At 45.5% G+C, this 18,181-nt stretch overlaps 1 protein-coding gene across 3 annotated transcripts in view; it reads right to left on the bottom strand.

The window, feature by feature from the left end:
* The window catches only part of STRADB (STE20 related adaptor beta), a 390,751-nt gene that overhangs the window by 35,450 nt on the left and 337,120 nt on the right, over positions 1-18,181 (bottom strand). For all 3 annotated transcript variants that reach the window (XM_085648993.1, XM_085648991.1, XM_085648992.1), the window contains 2 exons: positions 17,848-18,019; positions 10,458-10,562 (listed from right to left, as the gene is read on the bottom strand). In XM_085648993.1, coding sequence (XP_085505119.1) covers positions 10,458-10,562; positions 17,848-18,019 — 277 coding nt within the window. The remainder of the gene's footprint in view (positions 1-10,457; positions 10,563-17,847; positions 18,020-18,181) is intronic.

Raw genomic sequence — 18,181 nt, forward strand, 5'->3', positions numbered from 1 at the left:
TAGTGTCAACCTCGGGGCCAAATAAAAAGTCTGGGTTGACTGGTTGATTCAAGATATTGTTTTGAATTTCAGGTTTGAAACCTGATATTCTCAGCCATGCGTGCCTCCTCAACATCACACTAGTGTTGATTGCCCTTGCTGCAGTGTTAGCTGCATCTAGTGCGCATTTGATGGACGCATTTGTAATGAGTTGTCCCTCTCTGATGAGGAGTTCCGCTCCATCTTTGTAGTCATCTGGTAGGTGTTCTAGCAGTGTTTCTAGGGTATCGTAGTGTGACCTGTCGTATCGGGCCAGGAGTGCCTGAGTGTTGGCAATGCGCCAGATGTTTGCTGCTTGTGCTGCTATCCTTTTTCCTGATGTTTCTAGCACTTTGGACTCCTTGTCCGGAGGAGGAGCATCACCGGTAGTTTGCGAGTTAGCTCTCTTGCGAGCATTAGAAACTACCATGGAGTCCAACGGCAATTGACCCTTAATGTACATTGGGTCTCCTGGGGCTGGTTTGTATTTTTTCTCTATTCTCGGGTTCAATACCCGTGCTCTGGTTGTCTCCTTAAAGATGTCCTTAGCATGTTTAATAACCCCTTTTAACATTGGTAGAGTCTTGACCGTTCTTTCTGATGTGGAGAACGTGTCCACCAGAAGGTTGATGTGCATCTTCTGTTGCTGTGTTGTCCATAGTCCCTGCACTGTGTAATTGAGTACATGAGCTCCCCATCCCTGGAGAGACGCGTCCGCCGTCAGTGTTATTTGTGGAACAGGCTCTTGGAACGGTCGGCCCTTGCAAAGGTTTTGTGGATTCCACCAATGCAGAGAGTTGTATGCCCGACCGCTCACCAACACTAGGTCTTTCAACTGTCCTTGAGTCTGATTCCATTGACGTGCCAAGCACTCCTGAAGCGGGCGCATATGTAGTCTCGCGTGCGGGACTATGAAGATGCAGGAGGCCATCATGCCTATCAACTGCATGAACACTCGCGCTGGAAGGGAGTGTTGAGGTCTGAACTTTTTTATCAGCAGTTGCATGCTGTTGATCCTCATTAAATTTGGCTGAGCTTTGGCTGCCAGAGTGTCTATGGTCACGCTCAGGTACTGCCGTACGTGGGCGGGTTGAAGATGTGACTTTGGATAATTCAGTGAGAATCCCAGACTGTGAAGAAGGTGAATGGTGTGGGATATGTGGTTGGCACACTGCTGGGCTGACTTTGCCTGAACAAGCCAGTCGTCCATGTAAGGGAAGACGTGAATGTGCTGTCTCCTTAAGTGTGCAGCCACTGTCGCTAGGCACTTGGTAAAGACTCTGGGCGCCGTTGTTACTCCGAAAGGGAGGACTTTGAACTGATAATGCTGATCCTGAAGAGTGAACCTGAGATATTTTCTGTGTGATGGGTGTATGGGTATGTGGAAATACGCATCCTTCAAATCCAGTGTTGCTAGGAAGTCTACCTGACTGAGTAACGGCAGAACCTGCTGGAGGGTGAGCATATGAAAATGCTCTGACAGAATGTATTGGTTGAGAGGTCTGAGGTCCAGTATAGGTCTGAGAGACCCGTCCTTTTTTGGGATCAAGAAGTACAGAGAGTACACCCCTGACCCTTGTTGTTCTACAGGCACGAGCTCTATGGCTCCTTTCTGCAGCATACTTAGTACTTCCTGCTGCAATAATGCCAAGTGCTCTGCGGACATAGGACGGTGTCTTGGTAGTATGTTGGATGGATTGGATGTTAATTCCAGACAATAACCGTACTGGACAATTTCTCTGACCCACCTGTCTGTGGTGATAGATCTCCAGACTGGCAGGAACTGTTGGACGTCTTGTCACTGCCCCCCGACCACATAACACCGGTCGGGGGGCAGTGACAAGACGTCACTGTTTGTTATTGGCGGAGGACCTGGTGTTGTTGTGTCCTCGTCCTCTGCCTTTGGTGCTGGATCTACGATATCCACCCCTATTGTTCTCATTATAGGTACTCTGGGTACCTCCTTTATTGTACTGCTGCTGGGACCCCTGACCTCTAGCTGCCCCTCTATTCCCGGGGCGACGAAAGGAGCCACTCCGAAACTGCTGCGACTGTAGAGCCCCCATAGATTTCGCAGTTTCAGTGTCCTTTTTAATCTTTTCTAGCGTAGTGTCAACCTCGGGGCCAAATAAAAAGTCTGGGTTGACTGGTTGATTCAAGATATTGTTTTGAATTTCAGGTTTGAAACCTGATATTCTCAGCCATGAGTGCCTCCTCAACATCACACTAGTGTTGATTGCCCTTGCTGCAGTGTTAGCTGCATCTAGTGCGCATTTGATGGACGCATTTGTAATGAGTTGTCCCTCTCTGATGAGGAGTTCCGCTCCATCTTTGTAGTCATCTGGTAGGTGTTCTAGCAGTGTTTCTAGGGTATCGTAGTGTGACCTGTCGTATCGGGCCAGGAGTGCCTGAGTGTTGGCAATGCGCCAGATGTTTGCTGCTTGTGCTGCTATCCTTTTTCCTGATGTTTCTAGCACTTTGGACTCCTTGTCCGGAGGAGGAGCATCACCGGTAGTTTGCGAGTTAGCTCTCTTGCGAGCATTAGAAACTACCATGGAGTCCAACGGCAATTGACCCTTAATGTACATTGGGTCTCCTGGGGCTGGTTTGTATTTTTTCTCTATTCTCGGGTTCAATACCCGTGCTCTGGTTGTCTCCTTAAAGATGTCCTTAGCATGTTTAATAACCCCTTTTAACATTGGTAGAGTCTTGACCGTTCTTTCTGATGTGGAGAACGTGTCCACCAAGAAATCCTCCTCCACAGAGTCAGAATGAAGTTCCACTCCGTGATTGGCAGCCGCTCTTTCAATGAGGGCGTTAAAAGCAGCAGTATCTTCAGTGGGAGATGGTTTTATATTATAAAGATGAGTGTCAGGAGCATTTTGTGGGTCTCCTGGGTCATTGGGGTCTCCCCATGCTTGATCCTGGTCTTGCTGTTGTTCATCAGGGTCATTATCCACAGGATAAGTGGTATCCTCAGTATAGCCCTCTCCTGCATCCGCCTCCGAGTGTGCGGGAGAAAAGGATGGTGGTTCCTGATCATATGTGTGGTACGGTTCTACAAGCACTGGTGTCGAACCTGACACCATTTTCCTTTTTAGTGGAATTTTGTATGAGTCTAAAGCCTTTTCTGGAACAATTCTCCGTTTGCGGAACAACAGTCTACCAGTGTCGACGTCGATAAACTGGTCCTGTGAGTCTTCGACATCGGTTCTTTCTGTGGACACTGTTCTTGGTTGTTCGATGCTCTTCCTAAGTTCGGATATCTTCGGTGCCCCCGGTGGTGGCAATCCAAACTTGATCGGCGCCGGCGCCGAGTGAGCCTTGGCGACCTTGTTCGGTTCGGGACCCGTTTTCGGTTCGAGAGCGTCCCGTTCCCTGATGCGCTTTAGGGACTCCGACACCTGCTGCAACGTGAATGCCGACGGTGCTTTTGATCCGACAGGCTCTTTGGAGACAGGCCTCGACACGGTCTCCGGTTTCTTTCTAGTCTTCGGGGCTTCGATCCGAAGTTTGGGATCGACGCCTTGTTGATCCGGTATATTGGCAGTCTCAGCACTCCTCGGTGTTGATGTAGTCGGATCGACCACCTTGACCTTGGTCGTTGGTGCCCCAACCTTCGGTGCTATAGGATAGGCCTCTGCGTCTTCTCGGGACCGAGGGCCTTCTTCTGTTTCTCGGTGCCGAAGTCCTTTTTTGGTTTCATGGTACCGAAGTCCTTCTTTGGTTGTTCGGCTCCGATGTCCTTCTTTTGTGTCGACGGATTGGAAGGTTTCGATGCCTTCGATCCGACCTGAACCAGTTGCACTTTCGGTTTCGATTTGACCGGTGCAGGTTTTGGTTTCGATTTCACGGAATCGACTCCAGTCTCTTTGGATAATTCTGGCTCTTTTGAAATGTTCGAAGACGGGCTTTCAGGCGGGGCTGTAGAACGATCCGAGCGATCTTGGGTAAGGCCCGCAGGCGATCCCTCGACCTGAGCCTTATCAAGACTATTTCCCTCGGCCTCCGCATCGACGGATTGGCCTAGCTCCTCGCCTGAGCTATCTTCCTCGGCCCCAAGGGCCTCATCGTCGTCTCCTACCTCGTCGACGACGTCTTCGTCCTCGAAGATCTCCTCATCATCGTCGTCATATTGGGATTCATGCTCCGAAGCAGGGCCCGATTGTACCTCTTCACCGCTCTCGACTTCTTCATCCTCGGCGCTGAATATGTTAACTGGGTTAGGCACCGATTTTTTGGACTCCAATCTAGCCGCTCGTCTATTCCGAAGGGTCATCTTCGACCGGAACCGGACGCAGGCCATACACCTGGTCTCATCATGATCCGGTGATAAACATTTGTTACACACCGGATGGACATCAACGTGTGGATATTTTGCGTGACATAGAGGACATCTCTTGAAGGGAGTCCTCGATTCCATCTTCGAACGTTGATCGATGTTCGGACCGAAACTCGGTCCGAGAAGGGTGAATAAGTCCGAGAACAAGTAGAATAATTTATCGATACCGAACGCAAACAATACCGACGATATCTAAAGGCTTTTGGCCTTAAATAAAGTTTTCCTAACTTGAGCTAAGATAAGCACATCCGAACCCAATGGCGGAAAAAAACAATCTGAGGATGGAGAGGATGCCCTTGCGCACTGTAGTCCAGGGGAGGAGCCACCTATCTCGTGATACTTCGAAGACTCTTCCAGGACAACAATGTGCAATCATCCGGACCCAACACTAGGCGGCGATCTATGCACAGATATGAATTCAGCAGCCCACATGCCTCGAACTGGTTTTTACTACTGTCTTTTACTTGTACAGCCTTGAGGAAGTCGTGGGACTACTATCCCTAAACGACGAAACACGTGTTGGCTGTGGCTATGATGTTCCTCTTGCAAGCTTCTTGAATAAAAGATAAAAAAGAAGACTTGATGCATGACTCTTCGAATTGTTTTGTCTATTATATTTGTTACTAACAAACATAAAAAAACGTTAGAAATTTCATTTTCACTGTGTGCTGGGGATTTGAAATAATCTGATATAAGATATGTCAATATCTGAAAAAAGAACTCTTTGTTGAATAAATCTCAGCCCACATGGCCACCAACAGATGGGATATTGAGGCCCTAGGAAAGAGGCTCTGGGAAATCCATATATACGAAGACAAACCTATTCAGCTATAGGACAGCCTTCCTTCAGTACTTTCACTGTGAAAGCTCTCTCAATGTGCCCTGGCTAGAGCTGCTGACAACAAACCGCGTTTTGCATGTTCCACTACATAACAAATATAAACACAGCTGTATTTCAAAGTTAAATACTTAGGATGATAGTATGTTAATCAATATCTATGCCAAAATACCATAACCCGAAGACATTATTAAGGTAGCAAATCGTAGAGAATTCCATAATCCAATATTTGGCAGTGAACACACCATTTTTTTAAATCAAGAAATATGAGTCCCTTTCTTGTTCAAATTCGCACATCACTGTTTACATCATAACTAAATTGCGTATTCTTTTATCTCCCCACGAGCCCTACAACAACTGTTTGTCAGTGGGTTATAGTTCGGGTTCCACATCTTTCCGAAAAAGAGCAAGGAATGTCACTCACGTTCCCACTGTTACCTAATCTTAATTTCAACATCAGAATTTTTTTTCACTTTTTGGGCCTTTTTTAACAAAAATCTAAGGGGTCCTGATTTGAGACAGATAAATGCTTGTTTTTCTTTTGCCATGAAATCCCAGACACTGGCTCAGGGTTTTGCCAAATTTCCCTTGACTCCCTCTTGAATTACTGTTGATGTTGTAAATGTTGCTTGCACATGCTTTAAAAAGATCAATAAAAACAAGTTTTAAAATAAAGATTCCCTCTTGAAGAATACACTATGGACCTGATTTCGTTGTCGGTTTGGTAGGCGGTCCCGACCGCCTCATTAGGATGCGACCGGATACTGTTTGGCCGCATTCCTACATTTCACCATGGGAGCGTGCATTACGTCCATAAAGTTGCCGTAATGCATGCTCCCATAGTGAAAAAAGAGGTGCAGTGCTTCAATGCACCCCGTGGCAAGCACAAGTTGCAGGGATCAATGGGGGGCACCCCCCTCGGCCTCCAACCGGAGGAAGAGGACCCTGCTGTGGGGGGCCCCAAACATGCTTTCCGACATGGTTTCCATGTTGGACAGGCAGGCATGGAAACCATGCCAGAAACCGTGCATTGTAATCTCAAGGGCGGAAAGGCCTGCCCCTGAAATTACTATCCGGATTCCGACTGGCCGATGGGCACTTCGAGCCTGTCGGAAGCCAGACGCAATGACCGGTCAGATTACTAACGCCTATATCTCAATTAGGTGGTCGGAAAGTAAATGAGGAGCACATTACGACGCGGCTCGGAGTCCAGGTATGAAGTTCCAATTTCCATAAATCCATAAATACACAAAGCATTGAAATGTTTCCTTTCTGGCTTGATATCAGGGACAAAAGATTGGAAGGTTAGCATGCCCTAATTATATGTCACTTTCATGAGGTGTTGCACTTACTGTTTGGCAACTCATATCAGCCATTAAAGGCCACAGGACATGGAACAAAAAAACAGCACAGTTAGCCACATTCCATAATCAAACAGACCATTTAATGTTATGCTAGTCACTAAGACCAAGTAGGCCATCCTCAATCCTAAATATTAAAGAGGCAAAAAGTCACAAGAATTTCGATGACTTCACATTGGCCCAGAAACTGTCCTAATCAACAGAATGAGAAGTATATGACACTGATAAGCACCGAACATAGTAAAACAAATGTATAACTGCTAAACATCCTTGAGGGATCATTGTTTATAGCTGACAAGTCAAATTCACAATATAAGTGCCTCTGTGTGGGTAACTTCCAACCTAAGTCTTCTGCTTGCACCTTTATTTCAAATTTGAATACTTTGATAACCTTATGCAGAGGTCTCATGTGTGGTGTGGTGTATAAATCATCTTTCCTCAGGAACTCTCCCTGCAGAAAGTATTGCCAAACATACCCTTCAATCCTTCTGCTGTCATCTGAGCACATTTGACCCATTGACTCAGATATAACGTAGTGGCTGAAGTTATTCCACCACACTACTCTTTATTTTACCCATCATTTTTTTACTTGTGTACTTATGTTCTCTCCTTGCCTACCACTAAATTGCAACCCACTCTGACCGCTCCACTCAGACTTGACCCCCACACCCCCCACTGCCTCCTACCTCCTCGGGAATTACTTGAATGCATATTAAGAAAAAGTATTTTTTTATTTTAATTTCAATAATTTTATTCTACATAAACACTATGTTGCTGGTTGTGACTTGACTAGAAACCTGACTGCCAAGGATGATGTGTATCACTAGTGAATGTAGTCACGGGCTAGCATCTTATGGGTTGCAACCAGAGATTCCAGGGACCCAATGATGTTTATATGTGATGAAGATCCTCCATGATTGTGTATGGCCTGCTGCTGTCCAAATATTTTGTATTTTCCTCCATGCATGGCTCACCACAGTCTCAGAGCACTCAGCCACCATGAAGAGGAATACTAAAAAGCATATCCTTCTCACATAGATTTCAACAATATTCTTAAGGTTGAACGACAAACCAAGGTATCATTGCAACGTCCATTCCTTGGTATGTGGAACTCCCTAGGGCCATACCAAGAACCATGCAGCAGCTCTATGTATGCATGCATATATGTTTGTATATATTATGCAAAAGTTGGTCGCACACTGCTCGTCACACCAGCAAGTTGCCCCAAAGGACTGTGGTAAATGTAGTGGCGACGGCGGGTACGCCTATGCCACGATGTGTAAAAAGAACAGTATGTGTTGCGTTAGCCATCCCTGGACACGTGTTTCGAGGTAGTTGCCTCTCGTCAGCAGGGAGCAGGTCAGTGTAAAGGGGTGCCGTGTGGACTGCCAAAATGTAATTAAAACAGGTCAAGTACCTCTCATGGCGCGCAGGTGCAGATCCAAGGCTCGTCAGCCCGTTGGCTCAAGAGAGCCGTAATAAATTATGCAAAAGTTGGTCGCACACTGCTCGTCACACCAGCAAGTTGCCCCAAAGGACTGTGGTAAATGTAGTGGCGACGGCGGGTACGCCTATGCCACGATGTGTAAAAAGAACAGTATGTGTTGCGTTAGCCATCCCTGGACACGTGTTTCGAGGTAGTTGCCTCTCGTCAGCAGGGAGCAGGTCAGTGTAAAGGGGTGCCGTGTGGACTGCCAAAATGTAATTAAAACAGGTCAAGTACCTCTCATGGCGCGCAGGTGCAGATCCAAGGCTCGTCAGCCCGTTGGCTCAAGAGAGCCGTAATAAATTATGCAAAAGTTGGTCGCACACTGCTCGTCACACCAGCAAGTTGCCCCAAAGGACTGTGGTAAATGTAGTGGCGACGGCGGGTACGCCTATGCCACGATGTGTAAAAAGAACAGTATGTGTTGCGTTAGCCATCCCTGGACACGTGTTTCGAGGTAGTTGCCTCTCGTCAGCAGGGAGCAGGTCAGTGTAAAGGGGTGCCGTGTGGACTGCCAAAATGTAATTAAAACAGGTCAAGTACCTCTCATGGCGCGCAGGTGCAGATCCAAGGCTCGTCAGCCCGTTGGCTCAAGAGAGCCGTAATAAATTATGCAAAAGTTGGTCGCACACTGCTCGTCACACCAGCAAGTTGCCCCAAAGGACTGTGGTAAATGTAGTGGCGACGGCGGGTACGCCTATGCCACGATGTGTAAAAAGAACAGTATGTGTTGCGTTAGCCATCCCTGGACACGTGTTTCGAGGTAGTTGCCTCTCGTCAGCAGGGAGCAGGTCAGTGTAAAGGGGTGCCGTGTGGACTGCCAAAATGTAATTAAAACAGGTCAAGTACCTCTCATGGCGCGCAGGTGCAGTCTTTGACCGGCACCTGCGCGCCTTGAAAGGTACTTTACCTATTTTTAATTGCAGGCAGTCTACACGGCACCCCTCTACATTTACCTACTCCCTGCTGACGAGAGGCAACTACCTCGAAACACGTGTCCAGGGATGGCTAATGCGACACATACTTATTCTTACACTTCGTAGCATAGGCGTACTCGCCGTCGCTACTACATCGCCCATAGTTCCATGGGGCAACTTGCTGGTATGACGAGCAGTGTGCGGCCATTTATACCTAATTCATTACGGCTCTCCTGAGCTACTGGACTGACGAGTCTTTGACCGGCACCTGCGCGCCTTGAAAGGTACTTTACCTATTTTTAATTGCAGGCAGTCTACACGGCACCCCTCTACATTTACCTACTCCCTGCTGACGAGAGGCAACTACCTCGAAACACGTGTCCAGGGATGGCTAATGCGACACATACTTATTCTTACACTTCGTAGCATAGGCGTACTCGCCGTCGCTACTACATCGCCCATAGTTCCATGGGGCAACTTGCTGGTATGACGAGCAGTGTGCGGCCATTTATACCTAATTCATTACGGCTCTCCTGAGCTACTGGACTGACGAGTCTTTGACCGGCACCTGCGCGCCTTGAAAGGTACTTTACCTATTTTTAATTGCAGGCAGTCTACACGGCACCCCTCTACATTTACCTACTCCCTGCTGACGAGAGGCAACTACCTCGAAACACGTGTCCAGGGATGGCTAATGCGACACATACTTATTCTTACACTTCGTAGCATAGGCGTACTCGCCGTCGCTACTACATCGCCCATAGTTCCATGGGGCAACTTGCTGGTATGACGAGCAGTGTGCGGCCATTTATACCTAATTCATTATGTTTGTATATATGTTTATATGCATGTTTATACCTCCAACAGCTGCTGAAAGTATAAGTGTGGATGTTTCTATTTTGCCACCAGCTCAGCCAGAACAAAGGCAGCCTACACTAGGACCTCTTGGTTGCAACAAGCCGTAGGTTTAGAATGATACTGTTTTCCTTGCCTTGAGAGAGTAAAGTATCTAGTACCTATGCAGTTTTGCAAAGTATACCAGTCAAAGGGGAAGGAGGGACTGTAATATTTTATCAAGTGCATCTCAGTGATTTTGACTGTGAGATGTAAAAGAGTCACATAAGATGTAATAAGGAATCTCTTAAGAACCAATCAATGATCTCATCTGTTGGGAACTCCCAAGTACCTGAAGGAGACTGTAGAGCACACCATCTCATCTACACCCTGCCTGGCTGTCTTGAAGTGTGACAGGGGTTCAAATGGGGCGGAATGCTCTAATAGCTCCACACCCCACCTCAGCTGCATACAGGGGGATTAAAGTCTGCTCCCTTGTTATTGGCCTGTGCCTGGGGTGGGCAGTTGATGTTGGTACAGCCTGTTGCAGTGACCTGGCATTTTAACACTTTGGGAATTTATAGTATTGTAATTGGGGGGTCTTGACTGCAGATGGCAAAATACTACTTGGGAGAAGAAACAACAATTAGCTGACATGTACCTGTGTCCTGTGCATATACTGGAATGGGGCGCAGCCGCTAGCCAGCTCACAGGCAGTAATGCCCACACTGTAGATGTCGGACTTCACATTGTACCCATGCATATCCTGTTGAAGAAGAAAAACCCTTTGAGATATCACCACTAAAATGAAATAGGAAATGCTCGTGCACATTGTAATACACTGGAGTGCTCCCAGCAGATGAGCATGAGACCATTTGGGCAACAAATACACATTTAAAAAAAGTATGATTAGTGATTTCAATAACAAGACAGACTGAGACAATGCGACTTACACACAAAAATCAAATCTACACATTAGGCCCTAGATCACATTGGCTGGACCCCTAACACAAGATCATTGACTAGAGGCAACTGGCCCATGTCATGGCCAGGAGTATCTAACTCCCCTACAAGCCGTCACCGCACCCGAGTCCAGACTCTGAACTGCATAATAGGCATGCTGAGCTTTCCTCAGAAAGAGGAACGACCACAAGAATCGGCGTTACTGCACCCAAATCCTGTGGTAATTTCCCATTTTTGTCCCATTTCCGTTGTATCTGGTGAAATGTTTGGGGGGGAATGAGGGTTTCAGATGTGGGGGGAAAGCAGGAATGTGGCATTTATTGTGATCTCTATCTAAGTCTGAGCCGGCTTTCTGCTAAATCGGGACTTGCATTGGGACTGGGATGGGGGACAGAGCACTGTAATGCTTGTGGTTTTACCATGTCATACTGTGACCCTGGCTAAGTGTGGCCCAGAGCTATATCTCTGTGGTAGGCAGAGAGAAGGATGGGGAGAAATCCTGCTCCAAGGCAATCTAAATGTGCTGGTGTCTGCAGGCCTGGGATTATGAGGTTCGCAAATACCAGATCAGATGATTCTGATCCCAAAGACACTGGAGCCAGCCCTGTGGACGCTGCCTCTGGCTGCCCCATCCAGCCCCCATCCACTGCCTGATACTGTGTGAAGGACCGGAAAATGCTCTAGCGCCACCTAATCCGCCCTTCTTCGACCACCCATCAGAAAGGATCTCCTAAAACCCCCCACACTCATTTACCATCTGCTCCGGGCAGGTAGTAAATGTTTGAGGATTTCAGCTCATTATTTCCCAGGAAGGGGGAAACCACATGGATTTGAAATCTATATTTTCACATCCATGTATTATCATTACCCATGCAGTATTCCACTTGATTTATGTGTGGGGTATTGGCCGCAATCAGGGATTCCAGCCCTTTCGTGTCCCTGCCCCTAAACCTGAGGAGCTCGTAAGGAGAGGCTTTGATAGTAAAGTATGAAACCTGTGTACATTCCACAGACTACTGCATGCAAGCGGTGAACTGCTATGTTCAGCACTACAGTGCTCCTCGCCTTAGTGAGGCAAAGGTTCAGGAACAATTATACATTTCACTCAACAAACTGAAACACACAATGCTCGCTACCAGTTTGGAGAAAAAGCATGTCAGTGAGGTTTCTATTACTCCCAGAAAAGTGGTTACTATCAGGACATGTGACATGCAGTCTGGGAGCTGTTAATAAACTGAGATGATATAAGTGAGCCTATAACATTTCATCTGCATGAAGGACAACTAAAGGCCTCTCTTCCTTTGTTATTTGTTGTGCTCTGTGTAATGTCAATGTGCCACCCTCTAACACTTTCGGTGTTTCAACAGCAGAAACATCAAACAGTGATAATGTTTAGAACTAAGACAGCAATTAAAGAGAGTGGTGTGCGTGTGCTCTGTTGCTCCAGGCTTGGGTGTCAACAGTCAGAGCATGGGTGGACTGCTGTGAACTGAAAGAGTCGGCATTTGATGATGTGGTGAATACCTGTTTGAACAGATGTGATGCAGGTAGCTTCTGAACTGGCTTTAGTTTGGCGTTCAGGATGGATTAGATGGTGCACATTTAATACAAGGCTACCATACCTCATCTCTTTTATTTTTGCGTTTAAGATGGCAGGTTTCTGCTTGAGGTGGAGACACTTGAATGCATCTTGGGCAACCTCCCTTTGATAGCTCTCACCATGGAGTGTGGGTATTTTACCCACACACTCTGCTTCCTAGTATCAGCAGAGGGATAGTTCGGTGTGCTGTGTATAACTTTGTGTGGTCTCACTCTGGCTGGGTAGCCATTTGCTGATTACCTTGAAGTAATACACATGCATGAATAGTGCATGGTGACTAGACCAGATCCACAAGATTTTGGTTGGCTATACTTCTTGCTGGATGCAAGCACTCTTTCCCACTGCATTATGTAATGGTGTGAGGGAGGGACTGAGTGAAATAAATATCCCAACCTCTTTAGTTTTCTCCAAGGAGTTTGTGATGTGCCTCATATGGGTTAAGCAAATTGCAAGATGCACTTGTGCATATTTTGCAACATCCAAATCTTGGTTCAGGGCAGACATACGAATATCTTCTTCATAAAGATCTTTAAATAAAGTGCTTAACTTCAGCTGGTGGTTTCCGTTGCCCAGCACCGGCACTCAATTGTCAAAACCCGCACCTATGACGGTCTGTCACATGGTGGCACTCTTTGTCTAATTTACAAATAAGCGCAACAACAGTTGTTTATTACTTTGATGTATATAGAAATGAATAATACCTGCTGCCAAAGCCATTGTTATAGCTCTGTTGGCCTGGAATAGTCTGATTGTCACATTGGTAGGACTGTGATAGTTTGTAGTTGTGTTGGTACGATCAATGGCAGTGCTGTCATGGCAATGGATGGTGCAAGCTGCAGTAGCCTCCTGACGAGGGCCCTGCCACTTAATTGTTTATAAATTAAGCACTGTTTAAATGTATCAAAAAACAGAAAGGGTGCCGGTACCAGTTGTGTGATGTAATTCTAGCAGAACGTATGTGATCAGGGATTTAGATTGCAGCAGGTGGGTGCCCATACCTTAGGTGGGTAGACGATTAAACATACAATTACCTTTTATTGTGCTCTCTTTGGTTAAAAGACATAACAGTTTCCGTACTTCAAAGTAAGTATTTTTTTATTTGTAGAGCGCGCTGTTACCCAAGGGTGTCCTGGCGCTATGTGAAGTCATGAGGGGGCCATGAGGGAAACTAATATAAAGATCAGACAGAGAAAAGCCAGGTTTTTAAGGCCTTCCTAAAGGAGAGAAGATTAGTTGTGGCTCTGAGGTGCAGCGGCATACCATTCAAGGTCTTAGCTGCACATACAACTAAACTTTTTCCTCCCTAGCTAGCCTTGTGGGCTCTGGGTACCGAGATAAGCTTAGCCTCTGATGAGCGTAATGCTCTTTTTGGCCGGTACCAGGCGAATTGTTCCTTAAGAAATTCAGGGCCAACTCCATGTAATGCCTTGTGGACCAGGCAAAGAGCCTTAAATTGAGTCCTCTTCCTAATAGGCAGTCAATGAAGCTTTGTCAGCTCAGCTGAGATAGATGCATATTTAGGAATATTATTAGTCAGCCGGGCTGCTGCATTCTGGAGGATCTGCAATTTATGCATGAGTCCTTCTTGCAGCGTGAGGTAGAGCCCGTTACAGTAGTCCAATTTGGACAGGGCTAAGGTGGTGATGACTGTTTGAATACTATCTTTAGGGAGGTAAGGCATTATTTTTCTGCATGCTCTGAGCGTAAAGGAGGTGGAGGAGACAACCGCATTAATCTGGTCTTTAAAGCTGAGTTTGCAGTCCACCCAGACGCCCAGATTTTTTGCTTTATTCTTGGGGGTGGGCAGAAGGCCAAGAGAGTCTGGCCACCATGCCGGAGTCCAGAAGCTGGGGTCGTTACCGAAAAGCACCACCTCCGTTTTGCCTGAGTTTAATCTGAGACAATTCTGGTCCATCCAACATCCCACTGCAGACATACACTCTTGGAGGCGTGATGCTGTTCGCCCCAAGGACCCTGGCATTAATTACACCACTATTTGGGTGTCATCCGCGTAGGAGGTAATTGAAAAGCTGTATGATTCAATAAGTGGACCCAGAGATGATACGTAAATATTGAAGAGAGTGGGGCTCAGGGAGGAGCCCTGAGGGACTCCACAGAGCAGGGAGAATGGTTCGGAGGAGAAATCCCCTAGAGCAACTGTTTGGGTCCTATTGGAGAGAAAGGATTCAAGGAGATCCCAGGCAGTACCACGGATTCCAATCTCCCGCAGCCGGTCCATCAAAAGAATATGATGGACCGTGTCGAAGGCCGCGGAGAGATCTAGCATGATCATAACAGCTTTACCTCCTAGATCTAATGAGGACCTAATCTCTTCCGTTGATTTGATTAGGGCTGACTCGGTACTATGCCCGGCTCTGAATCCGAATTGAGAGGGGTCCAGTGCCTGTGTATCTAACAGAAACCTACTGAGTTGTAGGTTCATAAGTTTTTCTGCCGGGAGAGGAAATCTAGAGATTGGCCTGAAGTTGTTTGGATCTTTAGGGTCTAGAGTGGGTAGAATAATTACCTTTATATGGAACATCAACTACATTTGTAAATAAAAGAGTACGGCTTTTTATTGTATAATTAAAAGTACCTGACCTGTGAAAATTATCTAAAAAAGATAAAGAATCGTTTATCAATAAAATTACAACCAGTATAATTCTAGTGTTCTTAGTTCCTAATCACTTCGACCTCTGCCTTGACCAGGCATCAAACATCACTGAGGTATTATGAGATGTCAGAGTGGTTCTCAGATCCACCCTGTAGATGGAGCAAATGTAGGTGCCGTCTGTCTATATCTAGAACGGAATACTGTCTGATGTATCTATAGTGCCAATGGGCATATCATACGTTGCACAGCAGTCGCTGAAACTTTAGTTGAATGGCGGGTGTTCATTCTAGATAGACGATCTCATGTAAAAAGGACCAGTCTTGCAGTTGATGTCGAAGACTGTCATTGTTGATAGTGTCATATAATGCAGAGAGGGCAGCATATGGCAGGGCAGCAAGGCAGTCTTCATCTAGGGCACTAAATCTATCTCATCTATCAAATATGCTTTTGTCCCTCAGCTGACTGTATGTCTAACTATCTTTATTTTTCTATAATTGTGTAGTTAATTCGTTTACATTATCTTGCTAATGATTAGCTCTTGATATATGAGTGGATAGTTGGCTAGTCCCTTAGGGTGTGTTGCACTTTAAGAAGACAAAAGTTTCCTTCTTGAAACAATGTTACTTCAGAGTCTGGATAGGTTTATTATTGCATTAATCTGAATCTTGGCCAACCTTAGTTTGGTAGTCTTTATGTTTTGTGTTATCTTCTTGGCCTATTTTACACTGATTGGTCATACAGTGGCATGTTAAGCATGACTCCTGATAGCAGGTGTTGAGAAGGTGTTGAGGAATGTGTACCGTGCAAACACATAGAAGAAGGTTAGTCTGGGAAGTCTCCTTAATGGGTTGCTGTGGTGCACCTAGGATACTTTTTATGGCATTGGCTCTGTGAGATCATAAAATATATATATATATCGCTTTCTCTCCCTTCATGTCGATTCCCCTCCGATAGACGAAAGGACACAGACGCCAATTGTATTTGTGCCAAATTCTTTTACTTTGTTTCTGCACAGTCCGCCATGACGCATTTCGGCCAAGCCTGCCCTTGATCACATGACATGATGTATATATAGTATATATATATATATATTTTTTTTTTAAATTGCTGTTTTGGATGATGGCCTGCAGGACGTGCAACAGATGGAAGGGTTTTTTATCTCCCTCTTCAAGGAAGGTCTTTTGAAATGGGGTTCCTGGAATCTTGTTTTTTTCTTTAGAGTTGCTAATTTTTTATTTGCATTATTTACCCACTTCTTCCATTATGGGTTAGATTGTTTTGTATTTTTACTCATATTTTAATTTAAACAAATCAGACACTTAACAATGAGATCAACAGAGACTGCACACATTAAAGCACTGTTTTGTTTCCTGTATATAATCTTCTCTCATCATCTGAGGAAAATTAGGCACTTTTCATATGGATCACCACTGACTAGAAAGATTTTTAACTGCTTTCATTTCAGTGAAACACTATTGTGGCCCTTCAATTCAAATGACTGACAATCTGGGTCACAATCGTCATAATGTTCAATCGATTTTTACCCATTCAGTGTGCCCGTTTGCGAGGCTGCTATACTAGTGGCTGCTTCAAAAATAATTACTGTTTTTGAGTGTTACCCAAGAAAGTGCAAAACAACCAGATATATTGGATTTAGCATGCTAAGTATTTTTACAACACAAAATCCATAAAGACTACATAAAAAAACAGGCAGGCTTTTTATATATTTATTCACTACCTGTGATGGATCCAGGTAAGGAGTCACAGAGGTAGCCAAAATACCACGTTTCAATTGGGTGATCTTGCACACATGACTAAATAGTATAATTTTAGGGGTTGGAGTTAATAGTCCATTAAATGGTTGAGAGCGGCATGGGTTGCAGACTTGGTCCCCTTAGTAGAAGACTACTAGAGGGAGGTGCTTACATCCCCTTGGGAGTCAACGGTAGCCTTACAATCTCGACTGATTCAACTTAATTACCTACATTGGATATACTTCACATGTCTATGGAGAGTGGGACTTATAGCCTCACTCCTATGCTTGCGTTGTGGAACGCACATGGGGACTTTTCTCCACACGAAGTGGAAATGTGTGTTTCTGGTGTCCTTCTGGGAGGGGGTGTTGGCCTGGCAGGGTCAAGTATTGCGTTGTGTCCTACCTGGAGATCCCAAGTTTACCCTATTGCACGTCACTTTGGATGCCAACAGTAAAAGACATTGGTCAGCCCTTTCATGGCTGGGGTTGGTGATGGCTAAATGTGACATTGCCAGAGCATGGAAAGAAGTACACCCCTAAGCTTGGAGACATGGAAGGTGAGTCTTGATAGGTGCATGAGCCCAGAAATTCCCATCTATCCCGCATTAGACTGCTTGCAGAAACACTACAAAATATGGCCATGGCGGGCCCAATATAGAGGGATCCCCTGGCCCAGCAAGAGTCTAGACCCTTCTTCATTGATGAAGAAGTTAGGGCATTTGGGGACAGGTAGACTCCATAAGTGGGAGGAGGGGTTAAGTGTGAGAACTGGGGTCACTATCTCCTTGGAAAAGGGAAGAGTGAGAGGGGGAATTGAAAAGTAAATTTGTATATACAATGGTAGATTATGCAGTCTATGTCGATGTCTGTGAAATATCTAATAAAATGTGTTATAAAAAAATGAATTGTTGAATACAGGTTACAATTGCTAGGGGGTTTGCCAAATCGGACTCCTTTTGCACTCATTAGGGTAACTGAGACTTTTATTTTGGTATCTCTGAATATTTTGTGGACCTAATGATTATGACTGCTACCCAAGGAACTGATGAACTAGACGCAAGTGTAGTAGAAAAGTACAAAGACAAAAGGAAGAATGTAGCAATAAATACGTTTCTAACCTGTCTCAGTAGTTCTGGACTCAGCCAGGGAAGAACAGAAGTGCTGAAGTTTGGGAACTCGTAGGCAACATTTGATTTCTGCCCACTGCAGACCATGCTGTAGATGCGGTTCAGGCCAGCCAGTGAGATGGAGCCTTCTCCGGAGATGAGAATGTGACTTGCTTTTACGTTTCTGAAACACAAATATCGACACGCTTTAATGCGATAGATTTTTTTCAAAATGCCATGTCAGTTTGTTAAAATGGGAACCTCCATTTAGGAAGAGGAACAATCAATTATGGATTAAGGAATTAATGTTGTGTCATTCAACTTTCTAAAAAGTAAATGTGCACTC

Source organism: Triturus cristatus, chromosome 3_2 (genome assembly GCF_964204655.1).
Source record: "Triturus cristatus chromosome 3_2, aTriCri1.1, whole genome shotgun sequence".
NCBI classification, from domain to species: Eukaryota; Metazoa; Chordata; class Amphibia; order Caudata; family Salamandridae; genus Triturus; species Triturus cristatus.